Source organism: Drosophila santomea, chromosome 3R, assembly GCF_016746245.2.
Source record: "Drosophila santomea strain STO CAGO 1482 chromosome 3R, Prin_Dsan_1.1, whole genome shotgun sequence".
NCBI classification, from domain to species: Eukaryota; Metazoa; Arthropoda; class Insecta; order Diptera; family Drosophilidae; genus Drosophila; species Drosophila santomea.
In genome coordinates this window covers 21474795-21497698 of record NC_053019.2, presented here as the reverse complement: position 1 = coordinate 21497698, position 22904 = coordinate 21474795, and the positions used below count along the sequence as shown (strand labels likewise).

At 45.8% G+C, this 22904-nt stretch overlaps 5 protein-coding genes across 7 annotated transcripts; 1 reads left to right on the top strand and 4 right to left on the bottom strand.

Annotated features, from left to right (window-relative positions):
- Positions 1–1081: 1081 nt before the first annotated feature.
- LOC120453511 (ubiquitin carboxyl-terminal hydrolase 1) lies at positions 1082–6910 on the top strand. 2 transcript variants are annotated; one of them, XM_039638257.2, is made up of 5 exons: positions 1082–1263; positions 2252–2758; positions 3006–4023; positions 4090–4732; positions 4789–6910. In XM_039638257.2, the coding sequence occupies exons 2-5, from the start codon at positions 2263–2265 to the stop codon at positions 5887–5889; spliced, it is 3258 nt and encodes a 1085-aa protein (XP_039494191.1). In that variant the 5' UTR covers positions 1082–1263; positions 2252–2262; the 3' UTR covers positions 5890–6910. The 2 variants fall into 2 exon arrangements, with proteins under 2 accessions (XP_039494191.1, XP_039494190.1); XM_039638256.2 differs by having other exon boundaries at positions 1082–1494.
- A 129-nt stretch (positions 6911–7039) lies between these two features.
- Positions 7040–10885, bottom strand: LOC120453512 (aminopeptidase N-like). Of its 2 annotated transcripts, none has more exons than XM_039638259.1 (7): positions 10768–10885; positions 9862–10334; positions 9655–9810; positions 8732–9589; positions 8126–8672; positions 7555–8075; positions 7040–7485 (listed from the first exon to the last, which is right to left on the bottom strand). In XM_039638259.1, exons 2-7 carry the CDS (start codon positions 10323–10325, stop codon positions 7314–7316), a joined length of 2718 nt encoding a protein of 905 aa, XP_039494193.1. In that variant the 5' UTR covers positions 10326–10334; positions 10768–10885; the 3' UTR covers positions 7040–7313. The 2 variants fall into 2 exon arrangements, with proteins under 2 accessions (XP_039494193.1, XP_039494194.1); XM_039638260.1 differs by having other exon boundaries at positions 10862–10876.
- Positions 10886–11866: 981 nt separating this feature from the next.
- Positions 11867–15577, bottom strand: LOC120453508 (aminopeptidase Ey-like). The gene is made up of 7 exons (XM_039638254.1): positions 15460–15577; positions 14554–15026; positions 14347–14502; positions 13424–14281; positions 12818–13364; positions 12240–12760; positions 11867–12170 (listed from the first exon to the last, which is right to left on the bottom strand). Exons 2-7 carry the CDS (start codon positions 15015–15017, stop codon positions 11942–11944), a joined length of 2775 nt encoding a protein of 924 aa, XP_039494188.1. The 5' UTR covers positions 15018–15026; positions 15460–15577; the 3' UTR covers positions 11867–11941.
- Positions 15578–15761: 184 nt separating this feature from the next.
- On the bottom strand, positions 15762–19340 carry LOC120453710 (aminopeptidase Ey-like). The gene is made up of 7 exons (XM_039638532.1): positions 19322–19340; positions 18448–18918; positions 18234–18389; positions 17319–18176; positions 16713–17259; positions 16135–16655; positions 15762–16065 (listed from the first exon to the last, which is right to left on the bottom strand). The coding sequence occupies exons 2-7, from the start codon at positions 18909–18911 to the stop codon at positions 15837–15839; spliced, it is 2775 nt and encodes a 924-aa protein (XP_039494466.1). The 5' UTR covers positions 18912–18918; positions 19322–19340; the 3' UTR covers positions 15762–15836.
- A 195-nt stretch (positions 19341–19535) lies between these two features.
- On the bottom strand, positions 19536–22714 carry LOC120451232 (aminopeptidase Ey-like). The gene is made up of 6 exons (XM_039634725.2): positions 22175–22714; positions 21966–22121; positions 21047–21904; positions 20441–20987; positions 19861–20381; positions 19536–19801 (listed from the first exon to the last, which is right to left on the bottom strand). Exons 1-6 carry the CDS (start codon positions 22639–22641, stop codon positions 19573–19575), a joined length of 2778 nt encoding a protein of 925 aa, XP_039490659.1. The 5' UTR covers positions 22642–22714; the 3' UTR covers positions 19536–19572.
- Positions 22715–22904: the final 190 nt, after the last annotated feature.

Genomic DNA, 22904 nt, shown 5'->3' with positions numbered 1-22904 from the left:
CTGCAAAGAAACATGTTTTAAACTACTTAAGGAAAGGCATACAATTGTACAGAAGCTTTAAACATTATTTAGCTTACTAATTATAAGATAGTGTCCCCAAACAATTCTCTCTGTGTAGGCTCTAAAAATAAACCCGTGAAGGGTTTGGCCACCCGGTGGGTGGCCAAAACGGTGGCACAAATTCGAAACCACTTTATGGTGATCATTCATTTGGCCAAACCTTTGAGTTTAAGAGTTAAGGCGAAGGTCGAGCCCTAAAAGGAATTGAATCCGCTTCAGTCGTTACCAGTTCATGGTCAATTTTTAGAGGGCTTTAATTGTAACAATTTGCGACTGCGTGACTGCTCTGCTTTCCCAGCTGCGAAATTGTGTGTGCAAAGCCACACACTGACAATGGAGATAAAATATATCCACTCGTGTGCATGGCGATTATATGGTCATGCAAGTAGCTAAGCCAACCTAACTTTACCACCGCCGTTGACTGGCAATTGCAGAGCGGTAATTTATAGAGTCCGCCCTCCTGTTACGTTGCCCCACTCGCTGGTTTTTGGTGGTCCAATGGTCCAGTGGCTCAGTGGCTCACTGGTTTGGTGGCTTAGTGTGCGGGAAAGGAAAAGCCAAAGCAAACAACTCAATTGCACTTGTAAGCACTTGACGTTTAGTTGATTTTAATATGGCATTGTGAGTGAAGTTTGGTACTCTAATCGCTAGCCCACGCAACTGCTCATTCATATTTATGAGTGCACATGGCTAATTATCACTTTGCTCTTATTGATAGACTCGTATATTTACTTAGATAATGATTCTTGCGCCCATCGTGGGGCCACACCCTTTTTAGTATTTGTTTTTTATTTCATTAAAACTAAATGCAACAATCGTGAACAAATTATTTTCTTTATCAAGTTTGTCCCAGAAATGTGTGTACATTACAATTTAAGTTACAATTTTTGAATTGCACATTTTTCGCGCGTTTCTTATCGCTATAAACTGCTTACAAAAAGCCAATCGATTGAAATTATTCGATTGGCGACCACCATCGATAGTCGGGATAGCGGTACCATCGCTGGCACGACAGGCATCGATTATTTCTCTTGCATCCCTAGTCGTCCGCTCCAATATAATAATTTCACTGGGCAAACTTAATGGACTAAACGACGTAAAACCGGGACTAATTAGCCCCAGAGCGAATGCTAATTGGCTGCCAGCGAGTTTGGCCATCGTGCGTGCGATAGAAACCGATAAATGGCCGCAAACCGGGCAGCTGTGCGTGCAAAAAAAAAGTGAAAAGTGCTGTTAACACAGCGAGTAGCGTGTGCATGTGTGTGTGCGTGCGGGTGTGCGTATGTGTGTGCGTGCGTGTCTTACGTTGCAAACAAAATTTCTTTACTTTTCAATCATTTATTTGCACTCGATCGGCGGCTGAAGCGGCATTCTATAACTTTTCCCCCGATCCGCATAGCGCAGCATTGCCCACAAATGTTGCTCCCCCGATATGTGAGTGCTTTTTTTCGAAGCTCGCGGTGTTCTAGAAACCAACAAAACCCAATTAAGCATCTTTAACCCATAGCCGTGCATAAATTATCGCTCACAATCATAACTGTGTTTACCTAGTGCGATTTGGGGCCCCGATTTTCAGACTTCTCGCAGTGACCTTCAGTCGAGCAGCAACAAAATCAATAGTAATATAGTTTACGTTGCATCCAAGAGCCACCCACCGCCACCCCCTTTCCGTTTTTACATAATTATGGCCAAGTTCACGGGTTCAGGTCTATATCAATTCAATTGGTTCTTGATTGGCCGCCGAAGCGAGCGAGGGATTATGGCATTATATACCCAGTTATAGTGCCTGACTGGACGATACCCCGCATGTGATCATCGGGCAGAGGTGCACCCACCGAAAAGGAAAATCACTGAAACAGCTGACCGAGGCTGAGTTCAAAAGCTTTGGGGGCCAAGCTTTGCAAGTTATTAGCTGGAGAAGATGACACAGATGTACTGATACTGATACTTATTCTGATACTGATAGCACTGCTATATCTCCTTGAACCTCGGTATTTACCGGGCTACGATGAATCACACTGCTCGGGTGCACACATGTGTAGATTAGTAATTGATTATCAATCGCGGGCCCCTTATCGCTGGGAACCTGTTGTGATTGTGTCCAGTTGGCTGGCATTGCTCACATCGATTGTTTCTAAACCGCAGCAAGATGTCTCGTAATAACGTCCACTTAATCGTCCACTTCTTGCAGGATAATGAAAGATGCACGAATATGACGTAAATGAGCGCAAAGAGGAACCAGCCAGTCTTCCACCCACTCAAAACGAGACCACTGACACGGTCGGCCAGAGCCAGGATCGACACAACGATACAACTGAAGTTAACAGACAGCTACCACAGGATCAGCGAAATCAGGAACAGGAGAATCCTATTCCGCAGCAGGATAACAGCCAGCCGCTTCAGGAAAAGGACACATTGGAAGTTTCCATTCTTTATCCTTTGGTAGTCTTCGAGCAGGTGGCGGTCACCCAACCGATTCTGATTGCGGACACACCGAAGCGATCGCCAGTTAAGAAGCGCCAGCGTCGCGTTTATGTCGCCGACACCTTGCGCTGCTCCAGCCTACGTTCCCGTCAAGAGCCCGCAACCAAGGACCCACTGGAAGGTGGCCTAAAGCAGCCGGAAGTCGCTCCACCACCACCGCCTGTTCAGCCGCCCTCGCCCACGCCGACAGAGTCCATTGAATACACACCTCCAGGTAGGATTCGGTCTGCCAGGTTCCACTGTAGCCGTTTTGGATACCTGCACATGTTACCAACAAACATTGTGATTAGCGTGGCTATACGATTGTATAATACCGCTGTGGTTACGTATGTGCAGATAGCTCATTTTGATTATCACAAAAGTGATTAAAATTATCTGCTATTTCACACAACACCACTTTGCGAACTTAATTTGCCGTAATATTACTATGAATATACTAATAATCATGTTCTTCGTTGCAGAACTCTTTAAACCGGAGTTTTGGAACAACATTGAAGAGGCCCAGGAGCCGAAGCCCGTTGGAAAGAAGCGACGTGCCGCTGGAGGAATCAAAAGGACGCGGGGCAACAAGCTTCTCAGAGAGATCGAGATCTATTCGCCGGAAACGGCGGCCGCTATTGCGGCAGCACAGGCTGAACTCAACGCCGCAGGAAAGTCGGGAGCAGCAGGAGCACGGGCCAGCCGCAAGAGGACCAACACGATGTCTCTATACGATCGCCGATTCCAGACGACCACCGATGAGCGCCGCGTGGCTAACGGATACGGAGGCAATGCAGCGCGATCGGGCACCGGCTCCTCGTCAAACGAGATCGAGTCCCAGGAGCTGCAGAGCCATCAGTATTACGGTCCCAACGGTGGCAGTAGCTCTGCGGGATCAGGCGCAGGCTTAAACGGAAGTGCGGCGGCCCTGAACCATGCCCCTTCCATGGGCACACTCTGTAACATAGGCAACAGTTGCTACTTGAATTCGGTGGTTTACACCCTGCGCTTTGCCCCGCACTTTTTGCACAGCCTACACCACCTGATACAGGACTTGAATGTTGTGCAGCAGACGATTGTGCGCCAGCAGACGGCCAGATCCGCGTCACTCGGCAGGAATGTGAGTGCCGCTCAGTTGGAGCACGCCCGCAGTTGGAGCAGCAAAGATCTGGCCACCAGTACGGATCAGTACAGCGGCCAGAACGGCGGAGTTAATAGCGGAAACGGTGGCAGCGGTTCGAGCAAGTCGACCCATCAGTCGGTAACCGAAAAGCTCCACGAACTGTATAACAACCTGCACGGCAACGAGATGGCAGACTCCACGGAGCCCTACCACGCGGATACGCTGCTGCACGCCATCCAGGACGTAAATGCCACCTTTGAGGGCAATCAGCAGCAGGACGCACACGAATTCCTAATGTGCGTGCTTAATTGCATCAGGGAAACGAATCAGTCTTTGATCAAGGCCATTGGTGAGTGTCCGGAGGTCATCGCAAACGGGTACGTTACATTTACAAGTGAGAACTAAATGAACAAGAAATGTAATACATTATTTTATTTATGCAGGTACATTGCCAACCCGGATGAAGTTGATAACGGAGAGAGCCAGGATCGCACTGATTCAACTGCGTCGCAGAACCTGAGCTCTGGCAATGGATCGCTGGCAACTAGTCAAATAACCACGACCAAAACGTCGTTCTTCTCTCGCAAATCAAAAAGAAAAGACGAGGTCAAGTCATCCAAGTCGACGCGCGTTCAGTCGCCGCTCAAGGATAATAGTCCCACGGCGGGCGGGATAACCGGAGCGGGCACAGCCCATGCCACCGCCAACAGCCTGTTCTACCTGAACACAGTTGATCTCAGCGGCGCCAGCAGCACCAGCGGAAGTGCCAGTACGAGTGCCAGTGGCGTTGCTCCCACAAGTGTAGCGCTGCCCACTCTACCACAGACTACAAAATACTCCAGTGACGACGAGATGAATTCGGCCACCGTGCTGAAGGACAAAATGCGACTGGAGGAGCGAATACGTGAGCTCAACCTGAACTTCTTCAGCTCCGACTTCGAGGGCATTGTGGTGCTGACCACCAAGTGCCTCAGTTGCGAGACGATCACGCGGCAAAAGCAGGGCATGCTTGATATTTCTGTGCCGGTGCCGATCTCGGGATACGACAATTCCGATCTCCAGGACAAACCGAACACATATATACAGGTTAGTGGTTATTAAAAATATGTATCTACAATTTAACTAATCATTTTTCTTCGTAGAATTCCTGCATTACGAAGGAGTATTTCCGCGGAGAGAATAAGTATAGTTGCAACCAGTGCACCGGCTACACCGAAGCCATCCGGTCCATCTCGTACGAGGTGCTGCCCCGGCTACTGGTCATACAGCTGAATCGTTTCTCTGGCGGCATGGAGAAGGTTAGTACGTACGTGCCCACCACCTTCACGCTGCCTTGTTTTTGCGCCACCTGCTGTGAGCTGGGCGAAGGCAACAAGCTTCACGTTTACAAGCTGTACAGCGTGATCACGCATGTGGGTGCCACCCTGACGGTGGGCCATTACATCGCGTATACGTGCTTCTTGGATCTCGCCAGTGACTATGTGAACTGCCCGAAGGATCGACGGAATACGATGACGAACTCGCAAACGATGACTTCGCAAACAGTGGCGTCCAATGAGAATGCTGCGCCAAACAATGGAAGCAGCTCCGTAGCCAGCACTCCAGTTATTGCAGCAGCTTCGGCCTTGGCCTCCTCGGGCAACATTTTGATGAAGAAGATGAAGTTCGGTCGCAGCAAGGCCTCCAGCAGCGGTGATATGAGCAAGAACGTTAAGCAGGTTAATGGAACGAGCAGCAAGAACATCACCAATGGAATTGGAAAGCTCAGCATGAACACCACCTGCCAGGCAGTCAACTGCTGTGCCATGAGGCTCTGTTGCAGCCAGCAGACGAGCAGCAGCAATTCAGCAAGTTGCAGCGATTTCAGCGAGGAATCCCTGCAAAACGGAAGCAACAGCAATCTCAGCTTCGGTGGATCGGGCAGCACCTATCCCACGGGCTACGGAAGCACGGGTCGTGGTGGTGTCAGAGCCAACTACGCCCACGGAGGTCCGGATCCCATTTGGTACATGTGCGACGACGACAAGATCAAGGCCATGACCCAAAGGGAGTTCGAAGAACTGCTATCCCCCACTCGGAAGATCACAATAACGCCCTATTTGCTGTTTTACGCGCGATTCGATCTGCAGCCGCCGAAGACGACACCGCCGAAGCCTGGATCATCCTCAACGCCTCCGCCACCGTCGTCGGCACATAGTTCTTGGTCGAATGAAAACATGCCCAGCGGCTCGCACAAGATTTGAGGTTGTCCCAAGTCGCAAAAGCCCAGTGGCAAGCGGGGAAAGTGAAAATTAATTAAAGATGTGTACATCAGACATACTGATCGGATTGGAGATGTCTCTAGCCTAGAATAATAAGCAAAAGAAGAAGTCTGTTTGTTAAACAATGTAATCGTACTAAGCTCTATCGTTTATCTACATGCATAACTATTCATTAACTAACCAGTGGTTTGACTGAGTCCTCAATTCCGAGCGCCCCAGGGCTCCCTTCACCCATATACGAAGATCATATAGTTTTTGTTTTTATTAGTAGCAATCAGTTCTGTCTGTTCAATCGATGCATTTGATTTTGGCATTCAATTATTGTATTCTAATCGTTATTAATTAACAAACCGAACCGAACGCGTCACATTGAAAACACGAATTTAAAACGTTGAGATTGTTTGCCCCATTTGAATGTTACCGACATTCGCAAAACGTTTTCGATATACTCTTACATAAATTTAAAGCGAAAGCAATAAAATTAACAAATCTTTAATTCAAAATAGTGCATGGCAAAAGAGTGACGAGTGTTGTAATGATAGTAATTATTAATAATAGTAATGAATAATCTCCAATATTCTCATAGGACACACCTACCCAGTTGGCTTTGTGTCGGGCAGGCGATGGAATCTGTAATAATTACAGCATCAGTTATACTTATAGTGACTGGAATGGTTTATTGTAAACAATGAGCTATACCCACGTAAAACACACAAATCTATATACGAAGTGTTGAATAGTTGTTAAACTCATGACACACCTCAAAAGTGAAATGTAATTGATTGAATCGAAAGTGGCGGACAAACAGAAATAGAAACAGAAAGATGAACAGATCAAGCGAACAACTGAGAATTGTTATGAAATGGATTGCATAGTTTATAAAAACGTTTTCATATAACAAGCTGCAACAGAACTTCATTCACTCACAAATCACACACACACACACGTTTGTAATGTAATATTGATAAATAAATGTAATAAAATTATAATATATCTGTAATAATTTTAATAGCACACTACTTACGCAATATTTTTAGTCGTTTAGCCTTAGTTTCTCCAATGCATACATGACTCTAGTTTAGTTCAGTTTGATTTTTTTCCAAGAGCGCTGCTATAGTGATATTAACATTTACAGAGCATAGATTCGTGTACATTGTAATTTGTAAAGTTTACATTTAACAATTACAAAATAATTACAAATTAACACTGATCAACATAAGCAACAAAAGCAAGCGATTGAGCAGTTCAACGCGACACATAAATTGAGGACCGCTCGATTCCAATTACATTTATGTTTATTATTGATTAGCATTATAGAACATGCTTAACTAAATATACGAAATATACAACATACATATAATCGTTGATGTTGGGATTCACTTCTTTACTTTATTCAGCAATTTGATCTAAAGAAGTTTTTTGATGGCTTCAGTGAACCTCTCATAGTTTCGCTCCTTCCACTGCACATTGGTGAGCATGGTCTCCATGGTCTTAAACTCATTGTAGTCCTTTCGCGTAAAGATAAGTTCGCTAAGTGGCAGCAAAAGTTCGGCCATAGATTCGGACTGAGGATGGTAGCTAGAAGGCAATGATATTACCATGGTTATTGTCTTATACTTCAGGGATCCATCTTATCTGTTCACTTACAACTTGGAAATCGAGTCAACGTTGTCCATCAAGTACTTCTTGGCCAAAGGGAAGCCAACTTCCGTAGAGGCAATTGACTGAAAGACAGATAGTGAATCCTGCTTCCTAATGCCCCCCTTTGCGTCGAAGATCCTCTCCAAATAGCGCTGCTGCACCCAGACCTTCTGCGAACAAGCCAGGGAATCCAGAATGGTCTGCTTTTCTGTGGCCACATTGGCCTTCTGGTACCGAGTCCACAGGAAATCCCAATCCTCCACACTTCCATGCTCGATTGACGTGCAGTACACGTTGTCGCGAATGGCCAGTGGAACTGGGTTGGTCTCGTCGGGATTAGCCTCCGATCGCCAGCTGCGGAAGTAGCTCACGGCTCGGGTGACGCAATCGGAAACCTCGTACGAGCATGCCCACTGCGCCACCATCCCCTTCAAAAGGATCTTGTCCTGCTGTTGTATGGAGGCGTCTGTATCGTTGATGCCATGCATATGCTCATAAATCGGGGTGATGAGCTTCCTTATAAAGCTCTGTGTATAAGAAGTTGTAGTTGAGGGAAATAACTTCTGGCCAAAGTTACCTTATAGAACTTATAGTTCGACGTCTGTCGAAGAATGCCAATAAGAAAGAACAGATTTTCGAAGGCCGATTTCCAGGGAAGAAGGTCCCGTTCCCTCTGCAAATAGCTGACAAGTTGCAAAGCGATATCGTAGTCTTGCTCCCCTGTCCAGGCAAAGTACAGGACATCGTGTATGAGCTGGGCCCTGTTGACCACATGGATGGACTGATACTCCTCGCTGTTCAATGTCTCGATCAGAAGTCTCCAGTTCTGGGCATCGTAGTTCACCTTATACGGCGCCGACAGTTGGTTGTTAAAGATTACCCACTCATCGGCTCCTGGCAGATCCTCAATGATCTTGGGAACACTTTCACCAGTCTCGGTGCACTCCATCCACTCCTTGGGCGCCGTGTTGTTGAAGTCCTTTTCCTCCTGACTTGTATAGCTGAGTGGCACCCACCAGCATCCTTTGTGTGCCCTAGAGATATCTGTATTCAGGAGGTAGCGCTCCTGGCTGAGTTTTGCGGTCCTTGCTGTGTAGTTGCGTGTCACATTAATCACCGGATATCTAAAGGATAGATTGTGTTATATATATGCAATATATAGTTATATTTCCCTAAAACTTACCCTGTTTGCAGAGTCCACGAGTCCATGATGGTCTTGATGTCGTAGTCCGTGGACATTGAACCAGCCTTATGGGCAGCTTGGGTAAGTGACTCCCAAAGATTATCCTGTTCGGCATTCTTATAGGCGTATCTTTCCAGATAAGACTTAAGTCCTGTACGGAACGCCTCCTCGCCCAGGAACAAGTGCATCATACGAATCACCGATGATCCTTTCTCGTAAGAGATCGCATCAAAGCTCTCAGAGGTCTGCGAAGTCATTTCAATGGGTCTCGAAATGGGGTGACTACTCTCCAATGAGTCCGTTCTAAAAATGGTAAGCAGGTTTGACATTGTTTCTATCTGCAGGGTACGCCACTCTGGATGGATGTCCTCCACACACAAGCCGGCCACATAAGTGGCAAATCCCTCGTTCAGCCAAAGATCCGTCCACCACTCCATGGTGACCAGATTGCCAAACCACTGGTGGGCCAACTCATGAGCCACTATATTCGCTGTCCCCTGCTTGGCCACCTGCGAGGAATACTCCGGGGAGTATAGAAGGCTAACCTCCGCGTAGGTAACCAGACCCCAGTTCTCCATGGCACCCGCGCTGAAGTCCGGAACAGCGATCTGATCGACCTTCGGGAGTGGGAACTTGGTGCCAAACAACTGTTCGTAGTACTGGAGTACTTTGGGCCCAAACTCCGCGGCATAATCACACTGATCGATCGCATTTGGCCTCGCCCAGGTGCGGAAAAGAGTTCCATTGGGTAGAGTAGATGGCTTGTGGGAGAAATCGTTCACTGAATAGGCAACCAGATAGGTGGACATCGGCACTGACTCCTCGAACGCCGTCCATACATAATCCGGAATGGATTCACTGAAGAAGAAGATTATAAGTTAGTTTCTTAACTCTGATTGAACAAATTGTGAATTCCAATTTACTGTTTCCTGGTTTCCTTCACTGGCATGTTGCTGAGACCTGTGTACTTCTGGTGATAACCCAAGGTGATTGCAAAGGATGCCTTGTAGCCCGGCTCATCGAAGCAGGGAAATGCCAATCGAGCGGAGGAGGGCTCAAATTGCGTAACGGAGATCCATCTGAAACGAAATTAAATATTAAAAATTATCTCCATAATCGGTTATACCCACCTCGTTTCGTTGGCCACCGAATCCTCATAGGAACTCCTGTAGTAGCCGGCCAGTTGATCTTGTAACTGAGCCGAAAAGCGCAAGCTCAACTCATAAACTTGGCCAGCCAATAGCTTCTCACACGTGTTGAGGATATAGAAGTCGTGCGTGGGATTCCTTTCCGTGGAGGTTATACAGTTCTCCGAGTTTCCATTTCCGTTAATTTGTTTGAGAGTGATTTCCGTATCATTAATGGTCAAATCCTTCGAGTGCAAAGTTATATTGTGTGTATTCTGCAGGACTTCTATTTGAATTTTCACTGTCCCGTTGAAGCGGAAATCGTCCGGATTTTCCAACTGTGTCAAGATGCGCACATCGTATTTTTGGGGTCGAAGGGCCGTTGGCAAGCGGAAATGGTCATAGGTGCTAGACTCCTCTGCCAAACTCAGGCCAAGTGCCGCCAGTATTAGAAAAACGCACTTCATGGCCAAGTCCTAAAAAATGTGGTCAACCAATTTAGAAAGCTTAGAAAATTATGTATACGCCTCGTAAGCCCAGTCCAAAGTAAACACAACATCATGTATTATTGAAACTATTTGTTTCTAGTTTTGGTTCCCAAAACATAGCTACACATATTGAGAACGCGGTCAATAACCTCAAGCTCTTCTTATCAGTTAGTGAAATTAACATGCCAATATAAAAACTACCAACCCAAAATTAAATTTATTAATTTGTGATCTAATAATTACCCACTCGTTCTTAGTATTTTTTTCAATAATTACATTAATTGTAGAGTGAATCATTTGATAACAACAAAAACTGTAGTAAATTTGTCATAAATTTGTAAGTAAAAAGTTAAGCTGTACACTTAACTTATTCAATATAGAAATGAACCAGGTTTTTTAGAATTAACTTGTAGTTTCTCACCTCTGTTATTAAAAACTAATTAGTAGTGTGATGGATTTTTCTATTTTGTGGCAACTACTAAACTAGTTCCAGCTGCGATAAGTGTTCAACTTACACCTCTAATCACAACGGAGAGCCAACACGGAATGCCGCAAAGTCGACGATTCCACGAAATAACAAGAGAGAACGCTATAGTCGAGTTCCCCGACTATCTGATACCCGTTACTCAGCTAGTGGAAGGGAGAAGGAGAGTCTTAAACACAATTTTTGGCGGTTTGTAGGCGTTATAGTGGGCGTGGCAAAAAGTTTTTTGGCAAATCGATAGAAATTTACAAGACCAATATAAAAATGAAAAAATATCAAAACATTTTTCAAAAGTGTGGGCGTGGCAGCTTTGGGCGGTTTGTGGGCGTTAGAGTGGGCGTGGCAAAAAGTTTTTTTGCAAATCGATAAAAATTTACAAGACTAATACAAAAATGAAAAAATTTCAAAACATTTTTCAAAAGTGTGGGTGTGGCAGCTTTGGGCGGTTTGTGGGCGTTAGAGTGGGCGTGGCAAAATTTTTTTTGACAAATCGATAGAAATTTACAACACCAATACAAAAATGAAAAAATATCAAAACATTTTTCAAAAGTGTGGGCGTGGCAGTTTTGGGCGGTTTGTGGGCGTTAGAGTGGGCGTGGCAGCATGATTCGACAAACTTGCGCTGCGTCTATGTCCCTGGAGTCTGTATGCTTAATCTCAACTTTCTAGCTTTTGTAGTTCCTGAGATCTCGACGTTCATACGGACGGACAGACGGACAGACGGACAGACGGACAGACGGACGGACAGACGGACATGGCCAAATCGACTCGGCTATTGATCCTGATCAAGAATATATATACTTTATATGGTCGGAAACGCTTCCTTCTGCCTGTTACATACTTTTCAACGAATCTAGTATACCCTTTTACTCTACGAGTAACGGGTATAAAAAGAATTCCGAGCACGTTGGTTTGCGAGAGGTAAAACAAATAGAGATTATACGAGAGTTTCGAAATCTCTATAACAAAAAGCCCCAATCGCTCAACGACTGGCTGTCTAGGAAATATAATTAATCATGCACCATTTTTTGCTACTTCCTATTTTATTGCGTATGATAAGAGGTATACAATTTCTTTAATAACTCGAGAGAGACTGAATTGAGTAGAAAGTCTACAGGAGATGCTTGATTGCACGGGTGAACTGATCATAGTTTCGCTCCTGCCACTGCACATTGGTCAGTATTATCTCCAATGTCTGTTGAATCGCCTCCGCCGAACCTTTCAGGAACTTCTGCGAATCGGCCAAAAATGTCTTGAACTCCGCGTAGTCCTTACGGGTATAAATCTGCTTTTGAAGTGGCACCAGAAGTCGGGGAATGCTCTTAAGAAGCTGATTGTAGCTGAAAGTAACAAATAGTATATATATGAAACCTCCTCTTTAAGCGCTATACTTTCTAGTTTATACTTACTAAGCGCTTATAGACTCAATGTTGTCCATGAAGTACTTCTTGGCCAGCAGGAACCCGACCTCCGTTTTGGCCACCGCCTGGAAGGCCCACTTTGAGTCCCCCTTGCGAATACCTTCCTTCCCATCGAAGATCAGCTCCAGATAGCGCTGCAGCACCCACACCTCCCTCGAGCAACCCAGAGCAGTCAAAATGGTGCGCTTCTCAGCGGCCACATTGGATCTCTTGTACCGCGTCCACAGGAACTCCCAATCCGAATCGGATCCGTGCTTTATGGAGGTGCAGTAAACAGTGCTGCGAACGTTGATCGGAACCGGGTTCTTCTCGTCGGGATTGGCCTCCGATCTCCAGTTGCGGTAGTAGGCCAACGCCTGGGGCACACAATCGCCCACCTGGTACTGACACGCCCAGTTGACCACCATCATCTTCAGCAGCACCTGATCCTGCTGCGGAATCGAGCTGAATGTGTCGTTGATGCCATTCAGGTGCTCATATACAGGTGTGATGATCTTCTTCACAAAGCTCTAAGGAAGAGAAAACCTTTTAGATTTGCATGACTCACGAATTTAGCAGAAGCCTACCTTAAAGAAGCCAAAGCTTGGGGTCTGTCGGACAATACGATTCACCAGCTTTAGATTTTCGAAGGCCGATTTCCAGGGAAGAAGCTCCCGTTCCCTCTGCAAATAGCTGATCACCTGCAAAGCGATCTCGTAGTCCTGCTCCCCTGTCCAGGCGAAGTACAGGACATCGTCTATGAGCTGGGCCCTGTTGACCACATGGATGGACTGATACTCCTCGCTGTTCAATGTCTCGATCAGAAGTCTCCAGTTCTGGGCATCGTAGTTCACCTTATACGGCGCCGACAGTTGGTTGTTAAAGATTACCCACTCATCGGCTCCTGGCAGATCCTCAATGATCTTGGGAACACTTTCACCAGTCTCGGTGCACTCCATCCACTCCTTGGGCGCCGTGTTGTTGAAGTCCTTTTCCTCCTGACTTGTATAGCTGAGTGGCACCCACCAGCATCCTTTGTGTGCCCTAGAGATATCTGTATTCAGGAGGTAGCGCTCCTGGCTGAGTTTTGCGGTCCTTGCTGTGTAGTTGCGTGTCACATTAATCACCGGATATCTAAAGGATAGATTGTGTTATATATATGCAATATATAGTTATATTTCCCTAAAACTTACCCTGTTTGCAGAGTCCACGAGTCCATGATGGTCTTGATGTCGTAGTCCGTGGACATTGAACCAGCCTTATGGGCAGCTTGGGTAAGTGACTCCCAAAGATTATCCTGTTCGGCATTCTTATAGGCGTATCTTTCCAGATAAGACTTAAGTCCTGTACGGAACGCCTCCTCGCCCAGGAACAAGTGCATCATACGAATCACCGATGATCCTTTCTCGTAAGAGATCGCATCAAAGCTCTCAGAGGTCTGCGAAGTCATTTCAATGGGTCTCGAAATGGGGTGACTACTCTCCAATGAGTCCGTTCTAAAAATGGTAAGCAGGTTTGACATTGTTTCTATCTGCAGGGTACGCCACTCTGGATGGATGTCCTCCACACACAAGCCGGCCACATAAGTGGCAAATCCCTCGTTCAGCCAAAGATCCGTCCACCACTCCATGGTGACCAGATTGCCAAACCACTGGTGGGCCAACTCATGAGCCACTATATTCGCTGTCCCCTGCTTGGCCACCTGCGAGGAATACTCCGGGGAGTATAGAAGGCTAACCTCCGCGTAGGTAACCAGACCCCAGTTCTCCATGGCACCCGCGCTGAAGTCCGGAACAGCGATCTGATCGACCTTCGGGAGTGGGAACTTGGTGCCAAACAACTGTTCGTAGTACTGGAGTACTTTGGGCCCAAACTCCGCGGCATAATCACACTGATCGATCGCATTTGGCCTCGCCCAGGTGCGGAAAAGAGTTCCATTGGGTAGAGTAGATGGCTTGTGGGAGAAATCGTTCACTGAATAGGCAACCAGATAGGTGGACATCGGCACTGACTCCTCGAACGCCGTCCATACATAATCCGGAATGGATTCACTGAAGAAGAAGATTATAAGTTAGTTTCTTAACTCTGATTGAACAAATTGTGAATTCCAATTTACTGTTTCCTGGTTTCCTTCACTGGCATGTTGCTGAGACCTGTGTACTTCTGGTGATAACCCAAGGTGATTGCAAAGGATGCCTTGTAGCCCGGCTCATCGAAGCAGGGAAATGCCAATCGAGCGGAGGAGGGCTCAAATTGCGTAACGGAGATCCATCTGAAACGAAATTAAATATTAAAAATTATCTCCATAATCGGTTATACCCACCTCGTTTCGTTGGCCACCGAATCCTCATAGGAACTCCTGTAGTAGCCGGCCAGTTGATCTTGTAACTGAGCCGAAAAGCGCAAGCTCAACTCATAAACTTGGCCAGCCAATAGCTTCTCACACGTGTTGAGGATATAGAAGTCGTGCGTGGGATTCCTTTCCGTGGAGGTTATACAGTTCTCCGAGTTTCCATTTCCGTTAATTTGTTTGAGAGTGATTTCCGTATCATTAATGGTCAAATCCTTCGAGTGCAAAGTTATATTGTGTGTATTCTGCAGGACTTCTATTTGAATTTTCACTGTCCCGTTGAAGCGGAAATCGTCCGGATTTTCCAACTGTGTCAAGATGCGCACATCGTATTTTTGGGGTCGAAGGGCCGTTGGCAAGCGGAAATGGTCATAGGTGCTAGACTCCTCTGCCAAACTCAGGCCAAGTGCCGCCAGTATTAGAAAAACGCACTTCATGGCCAAGTCCTAAAAAATGTGGTCAACCAATTTAGAAAGCTTAGAAAATTATGTATACGCCTCGTAAGCCCAGTCCAAAGTAAACACAACATCATGTATTATTGAAACTATTTGTTTCTAGTTTTGGTTCCCAAAACATAGCTACACATATTGAGAACGCGGTCAATAACCTCAAGCTCTTCTTATCAGTTAGTGAAATTAACATGCCAATATAAAAACTACCAACCCAAAATTAAATTTATTAATTTGTGATCTAATAATTACCCACTCGTTCTTAGTATTTTTTTCAATAATTACATTAATTGTAGAGTGAATCATTTGATAACAACAAAAACTGTAGTAAATTTGTCATAAATTTGTAAGTAAAAAGTTAAGCTGTACACTTAACTTATTCAATATAGAAATGAACCAGGTTTTTTAGAATTAACTTGTAGTTTCTCACCTCTGTTATTAAAAACTAATTAGTAGTGTGATGGATTTTTCTATTTTGTGGCAACTACTAAACTAGTTCCAGCTGCGATAAGTGTTCAACTTACACCTCTAATCACAACGGAGAGCCAACACGGAATGCCGCAAAGTCGACGATTCCACGAAATAAAAAGAATTCCGAGCACGTTGGTTTGCGAGAGGTAAAACAAATAGAGATTATACGAGAGTTTCGAAATCTCTATAACAAAAAGCCCCAATCGCTCAACGACTGGCTGTCTAGGAAATATAATTAATCATGCACCATTTTTTGCTACTTCCTATTTTATTGCGTATGATAAGAGGTATACAATTTCTTTAATAACTCGAGAGAGACTGAATTGAGTAGAAAGTCTACAGGAGATGCTTGATTGCACGGGTGAACTGATCATAGTTTCGCTCCTGCCACTGCACATTGGTCAGTATTATCTCCAATGTCTGTTGAATCGCCTCCGCCGAACCTTTCAGGAACTTCTGCGAATCGGCCAAAAATGTCTTGAACTCCGCGTAGTCCTTACGGGTATAAATCTGCTTTTGAAGTGGCACCAGAAGTCGGGGAATGCTCTTAAGAAGCTGATTGTAGCTGAAAGTAACAAATAGTATATATATGAAACCTCCTCTTTAAGCGCTATACTTTCTAGTTTATACTTACTAAGCGCTTATAGACTCAATGTTGTCCATGAAGTACTTCTTGGCCAGCAGGAACCCGACCTCCGTTTTGACCACCGCCTGGAAGGCCCACTTTGAGTCCCCCTTGCGAATACCTTCCTTCCCATCGAAGATCAGCTCCAGATAGCGCTGCAGCACCCACACCTCCCTCGAGCAACCCAGAGCAGTCAAAATGGTGCGCTTCTCAGCGGCCACATTGGATCTCTTGTACCGCGTCCACAGGAACTCCCAATCCGAATCGGATCCGTGCTTTATGGAGGTGCAGTAAACAGTGCTGCGAACGTTGATCGGAACCGGGTTCTTCTCGTCGGGATTGGCCTCCGATCTCCAGTTGCGGTAGTAGGCCAACGCCTGGGGCACACAATCGCCCACCTGGTACTGACACGCCCAGTTGACCACCATCGTCTTCAGCAGCACCTGATCCTGCTGCGGAATCGAGCTGAATGTGTCGTTGATGCCATTCAGGTGCTCATATACAGGTGTGATGATCTTCTTCACAAAGCTCTAAGGAAGAGAAAACCTTTTAGATTTGCATGACTCACGAATTTCGCAGAAGCCTACCTTAAAGAAGCCAAAGCTTGGGGTCTGTCGGACAATACGATTCACCAGCTTTAGATTTTCGAAGGCCGATTTCCAGGGAAGAAGCTCCCGTTCCCTCTGCAAATAGCTGATCACCTGCAAAGCGATCTCGTAGTCCTGCTCCCCTGTCCAGGCGAAGTACAGGACATCGTCTATGAGCTGGGCCCTGTTGACCACATGGATGGACTGATACTCCTCGCTGTTCAATGTCTCGATCAGAAGTCTCCAGTTCTGGGCATCGTAGTTCACCTTATACGGCGCCGACAGTTGGTTGTTAAAGATTACCCACTCATCGGCTCCTGGCAGATCCTCAATGATCTTGGGAACACTTTCACCAGTCTCGGTGCACTCCATCCACTCCTTGGGCGCCGTGTTGTTGAAGTCCTTTTCCTCCTGACTTGTATAGCTGAGTGGCACCCACCAGCATCCTTTGTGTGCCCTAGAGATATCTGTATTCAGGAGGTAGCGCTCCTGGCTGAGTTTTGCGGTCCTTGCTGTGTAGTTGCGTGTCACATTAATCACCGGATAACTAACAGATGGATAGTGTTATATCTATGCAATAATTAGTTATATTTTCCTGAAACTTACCCTGTTTGCAGAGTCCACGAGTCCATGATGGTCTTGATGTCGTACTCCTTTGGTAGAGAACCAGTCTTATGGGCAGTTTGGGTGAGTGACTCCCCCAGATTGTCCTGTTCGGCGTTCTTGTAGGCGTATCTATTTAAGTACGATTTAAGTCCGCTTTGGAACGCCTCCTTCCCCAGGAACAAGTGCATCATTCGAAGCACAGAAGATCCTTTATCGTATGAGATCTCATCGAAGTTTTCGGAGATCTGAGAAACCTTCCCAACGGGCCTCGAAATGGGGTGACTGCTCTTCAAAGAGTCCTTTCGGAAAATGGATAGCAAGTTGGCCAGTGATTCCAGCTCCATGGAACGCCATTCAGGATGGATATTCTCTACGCACAAAGTAGCCAGGTAGGTGGCTACTCCCTCCTTCAGCCACAGGTCGGTCCACCACTTCATGGTGACCAGGTTGCCGAACCACTGGTGGGCCAACTCATGAGCTACCACATTCGCGAGTTCCTGCTTGTCCTTCAGCGAGGAGAACTCAGCTGAGTATAGAAGTGCAGTTTCCCTATACGTCACCAAGCCCCAGTTTTCCATGGCTCCAATATTGAAGTCTGGCACCGCAATCTGATCGATCTTGGGCAGCGGGAACTTGATGCCGAACAACTCCTCGTAGTATTTGAGTACTTTGGGCCCAAACTCCGCGGCATAATCACACTGATCGATCGCATTTGGCCTCGCCCAGGTGCGGAAAAGAGTTCCATTGGGTAGAGTTGATGGCTTGTGGGAGAAATCGTTCACGGAATAGGCAACCAGATAGGTGGAGATTGGCAACGACTCCTGGAACTCGGTCCATATGTAATCGGTAAGGGATTCACTGAAAAGTAGTCACTAATTTATCACAGTTTAAATGCAAACCTAGAGTAAAATGTACTGTGGCTTAGTTTCCTTTACAGGCATATTACTGACTCCGGTGAACTTCTTGTGATATGCCAGTGTGATCGAGAAAGGTGCCTTGTAGCCAGGTTCATCGAAACAGGGAAATGCCAAACGCGCGGAGGCAGGCTCAAAATGGGTAATGGATATCCATCTGCAGAAAGATATAAGGATTAAATATCTAACTAAATATCTAAGGATTAATATCACACCTAGTCTCGTTGGCCACAGGATCCACATAGGAACTTCGGTAGTATCCCTCCAATCGGTCTAGCAATATGCTCAAAAAGTGCAAACTTAGCTCATAGACATGACCAGCCAAAAGTTCTTTGCAGGAGTGAAGGATGTAGAAGTCGTTGGCGAGATTTACTTCTGTGGAGAACACGCAGTTATCCTTCGAATCCTCTCCGCTCATTTGGCGAAGAGTGGTCTTCGTCTCATCGATCGTCAGTTCCTTGGAATGCAAAGTTATGTTGTTGGTGTTTTCCAGGACTTGGATTTCGATTTTCACATTTCCGCCAAAGCGGAAATTTTCCGCATTTTCCAGCAAGGTTAGCACTCGCAGGTGATACTTGATAGGTCGAAGAGCCGTCGGCAGGCGATAGTGATTATAAGTGGAACTAGTCGTGGCCAAGCCCAAGCCAAGGATTATTACCATTAGCACAAACCACTTCATTCTGATTCTGTAAAAAATGTTAGGCCCACACTTGAATTAGTTAACTCTTGGAAAGTTCTTGTATAATATAATGTTCAGTTTCGCGTGGTTTTTAAATAAAAATGGTTCTTATCAAAAATGTTGTATTTAAAATATTTTATTTCTTTTCTGTGCATTGCTATTTATTGCTTGTGTCAAAACCGGAACAGATTATAATAAACAAACTGTCCAATAAAACAGCTTGTCCATATCTTCTGTAAAATAGGTATATATAAGTTTTTAGCTGCATTCCCCAACAAAACAATGCGTTTCTTATTCCTAACACCAGAACAGATTTGATAATGGTCTAATCATTATCTTTCTGATTTAATTGCTGAATTTTGTGCCCCAAAACTACGACTAATTCTAGCAATACACCGAGAATAACTGACAGCACATCCGAACACAACGAAGTCCACAAATCGAATGATTCTAATTTGAAGATCTACTCGAACATATAGTAACGATTTCTGAGCGCGTTACTCAAAGAGAGATTAAAGTGAGTATAACAATCTAGTTCTCAGTTTATAGAACTTAATGATGTGATCTGTTCTCTTTCTTATAAATAATTGATTTCGTGGCAGAGCAGAGAAATGCTTTATTTATTTATATATTACAACAAATGCGTTTGTGTATTTAAAAACTACAAGTTTCGCTGGAGGGAGCTCAAAATCTGGGGATAGTTTCGCTCCATCCACTGGACATTGGTAACCATTGTCTCCAGACTTTGCTGAACTGCCTGTTGGACTCCCTTGAGCGACTGCTGCGATTTGTTAACGAACGCCCTGAACTCATTTAGGGCATTTGTAGTAGCAATTTGTTCGCACAGTGGGGGCAAAAGTCGCGCCATGCTTCTTGTCTGTGGATAATAGCTGAACATCCAGAATTATTTGGTATCAACCCCTTTCTAAACCACTTCGTTTCTACTTACTATGCAACCATAAATTCAACATTCTCCATCAGATAGTTCTTGGCCAGTGGGAAACCCTGTTCGCCAGAGACCACTGCTTGGAAGCTCAGCAAAGAATCCTGCTTACGAATGGCTCCCTTGGGATCGAAGGCCCTCTCCAGGAAACGCTGTAAGATCCATACTTCCTTTGAACAACCCAGGGAACCTATAATGGTCTGTTTCTCGGAGCCCACATTCGATTTCTCGATCCGCGACCACAGAAAGTCCCAATCCTCTTCGCTGCCTTCTCTTATTGCCGTGCAGTACACTGTGCTGCGAAGGTTTATTGGCACCGGGTTGTTCTCGTCGGGATTGGCCTCCGATCTCCAGTGGCGGTAGTAGGCCAACGCCTTGGGCACACAATCCCCCACCTGGTACTGACAGGCCACATTGACCACCATTGTCTTCAAAAGGACGTGATCCTGCTGAGTAATCGAACTGAACGTGTCATTCATGCCGTTGAGGTGCTCATAGATCGGGGTAAGAAGCTTCTTCATGTAGCGCTGAAAATTTATGATTGCATTGAAGAGGTTAATCATCTTACAATAGATCTTAAACATACTTTAAACGATCCAAAGTTGGGAGTTTGTCGTAGGAGGCGGTTCAGCAACTTCAAGTTGTCCAGGGCCGCTTTCCAAGGAATAAGATCCCGCTCCCTCTGCAGATAGTTGGTCACTTGCAGAGCGGTGTCGTAGTCCTGCTCTCCTGTCCAGGCGAAGTACAGGACATCGTCTATGAGCTGGGCCCTGTTGATCACGTGAATGCTCTGGAACTCCCCGCTGTTCAAAGTATCAATCAAAAGCTTCCAGTTTCTAGCATCGTAGTTGGCTTTGTAGGGGGTCGACAGCTGAATATTAAAGATCAGCCATTCTTCGGGTCGAGGTAGAAGATCAATAGTTTTGGGCACACTTTCGCCAGTTTTGCTGCACTTCATCCACGCCTTGGGTGCCGTGTTGTTGAAGTCCTTTTCCCCCTGGGTGGTATAGCTCAGCGGCACCCACCAGCATCCGTAGTCGCTTCTGTTTATATCGGTATTCCGGATGTATCGTTCTTGGCTGAGCGTCGCGGATCCTCCCTCATAGTCTCGAGTGACATTAACCACTGGGTAACTGAATGATGAATTGCAAGTCAAATGCCGCAGAAGTGAAGGATTGTAGTGAAGACCTACCCGGCTTGGAGAGTCCACGAGTCCATGATGGTCTTGATGTCGTAGTCCTTTGGTAGAGAACCAGTCTTATGGGCAGCTTGGGTGAGTGACACCCACAGATTATCCTGTTCGGCATTCTTGTAGGCGTTCATCTGGAGATACGACTTAAGTCCGTTCCGGAAGGCCTCATCCTCCAGAAACAAGTGCATCATGCGCAGAACTGAAGATCCTTTCTCGTACGAGATCTCATCGAAGCTCTCAGTAATTTGCGAGACCATTTCAATGGGTCTCGAAATGGGATGACTGCTCACCAAAGCATCGAGATGGAAGGATGTCATCAGAGAAGATAGGGAGCGTCTGTCCCTCGAGTGCCAATCGGGATGGAGTTTGTCCACACCCAAACTGCCCACATAGGTGGCGAATCCCTCGTTTAGCCAAAGATCTGTCCACCACTTCATGGTGACCAGATTGCCGAACCATTGATGGGCCAACTCGTGGGCCACTACATATGTCAATTCCTGTTTGTCCGCCACAGAGGAGTGACTAGCTGAGTAGAGGAGTCTGGACTCTCTGTAGGTCACCAATCCCCAGTTTTCCATGGCATTGTAACTCAAGTCCGGAGCGGCAAACTGATCGATCTTGGGCAGTGGGAACTTGATGCCGAAGAACTCATCGTAGAATTGCAAAACTTTGGGGCCAAACTCAGCCGCATAATCGCACTGATCGATGGCATTCGCACGTGCCCAGGTTCGGAATTGGGGTCCATTTGGTAACGTGGATGGCTTGCTGGAGAAATCATTGACGGAATAGGCAACCAAGTAGGTGGACATGGGCACCGACTCCTGAAACTCCGTCCAAACGAAATCGGAAAGTGATTCACTGCAAGAAGAGATTACTAGCAGGTATTTCAATGAGAGGAGGTACAAATTGTTATCATTACTGTGCATTTGTTTCCTTTACTGGCATATTGCTTAGGCCTGTGTAGTTTTTATGATAACCCAAAGTCACCACGAACGGCGCTTTATATGCCGGCTCATCAAAACAAGGGAATGCCGATCGTGCTGACGCTGGGGCGAACTGCGTAATGGAGATCCATCTGGAAGTGCTTCGTTATATGGAGAAACAATCATATGATATGTATGCACTTACCTCGTCCCATTGGTCACAGGATCCACGTAGGAGCTGCGGTAGTAGCCCTCAAGTTGTGTGTTTAACTCCGCTGAAAAGGGTAAGCTCAGCTCATAGACACGATCCGTCAATAGCTCTTTACAGGTGTTAAGGATATAGAAGTCGTGGATGGAATTCACTTCGGTGGAGGATATACAGATATCCGTGTTTCCCTCAACGCTAATTTCCTTAAGCACAATTTGGGACTCATTTATGTGCAGATTCTTCGCGTGAAGCGTTATATTGTTGGTGTTTTGCAGGACCTCAATTACAATTTTTGCAGTGCCGCTAAAGCGGAGATTCTCTGGATGCTCCAGTAGAGTTAGAATACGCAAATCATACTTTTGGGGTCGCAGAGCAGTCGGCAGTCTGTAGTAGTCATAGCTCGACGCCGATTCGACTAAGCCCAGAAGCCAGAAAGCAGCCACTAATATGGGAAGCCAATTCATTTTCGATCCTGATAATGAGATCAATATCAGCACCACACAAAATTAATTATACGAGTACGTCACCGATCCACACATTCAATAAAAATCATTCTTATCAATTAATAAATCCAATGAACCTATAAACTACTTGTGTGGATCTGCTTTTAGCTATCACTCTTCCCGGAATTATTTGCCGCACCTCTGAACGCGATGAAGTCGAAGACTGAATGCGGTTCACTTTAAGATCAAGAATAAGCTTACTACTTCAAGAGAGAATATAAAGC

Excerpts from the sequence above, each read along its gene's own strand:
- LOC120453511 (XM_039638257.2), top strand. The coding sequence starts at position 2,263 with ATGCACGAATATGACGTAAATGAGCGCAAAGAGGAACCAGCCAGTCTT. Across the intron at positions 2,759-3,005 it reads CATTGAATACACACCTCCAG|AACTCTTTAAACCGGAGTTT; the intron begins GTAGGATTCGGT and ends TCTTCGTTGCAG. Across the intron at positions 4,733-4,788 it reads AACCGAACACATATATACAG|AATTCCTGCATTACGAAGGA; the intron begins GTTAGTGGTTAT and ends TTTTCTTCGTAG.
- LOC120453512 (XM_039638259.1), bottom strand. The coding sequence starts at position 10,325 with ATGAAGTGCGTTTTTCTAATACTGGCGGCACTTGGCCTGAGTTTGGCA. Across the intron at positions 9,590-9,654 it reads GTGAAGGAAACCAGGAAACA|TGAATCCATTCCGGATTATG; the intron begins GTAAATTGGAAT and ends CTTCTTCTTCAG. Across the intron at positions 7,486-7,554 it reads GTTGACTCGATTTCCAAGTT|CTACCATCCTCAGTCCGAAT; the intron begins GTAAGTGAACAG and ends ATTGCCTTCTAG.
- LOC120453508 (XM_039638254.1), bottom strand. The coding sequence starts at position 15,017 with ATGAAGTGCGTTTTTCTAATACTGGCGGCACTTGGCCTGAGTTTGGCA. Across the intron at positions 13,365-13,423 it reads TCGTGGACTCTGCAAACAGG|ATATCCGGTGATTAATGTGA; the intron begins GTAAGTTTTAGG and ends TCTATCCTTTAG. Across the intron at positions 12,171-12,239 it reads ATTGAGTCTATAAGCGCTTA|CTACAATCAGCTTCTTAAGA; the intron begins GTAAGTATAAAC and ends TGTTACTTTCAG.
- LOC120453710 (XM_039638532.1), bottom strand. The coding sequence starts at position 18,911 with ATGAAGTGGTTTGTGCTAATGGTAATAATCCTTGGCTTGGGCTTGGCC. Across the intron at positions 18,390-18,447 it reads CCTGTGGCCAACGAGACTAG|ATGGATATCCATTACCCATT; the intron begins GTGTGATATTAA and ends ATCTTTCTGCAG. Across the intron at positions 17,260-17,318 it reads TCGTGGACTCTGCAAACAGG|TTATCCGGTGATTAATGTGA; the intron begins GTAAGTTTCAGG and ends TCCATCTGTTAG.
- LOC120451232 (XM_039634725.2), bottom strand. The coding sequence starts at position 22,641 with ATGAATTGGCTTCCCATATTAGTGGCTGCTTTCTGGCTTCTGGGCTTA. Across the intron at positions 20,988-21,046 it reads TCGTGGACTCTCCAAGCCGG|TTACCCAGTGGTTAATGTCA; the intron begins GTAGGTCTTCAC and ends TTCATCATTCAG. Across the intron at positions 20,382-20,440 it reads CCAACTTTGGATCGTTTAAA|CGCTACATGAAGAAGCTTCT; the intron begins GTATGTTTAAGA and ends ATAAATTTTCAG.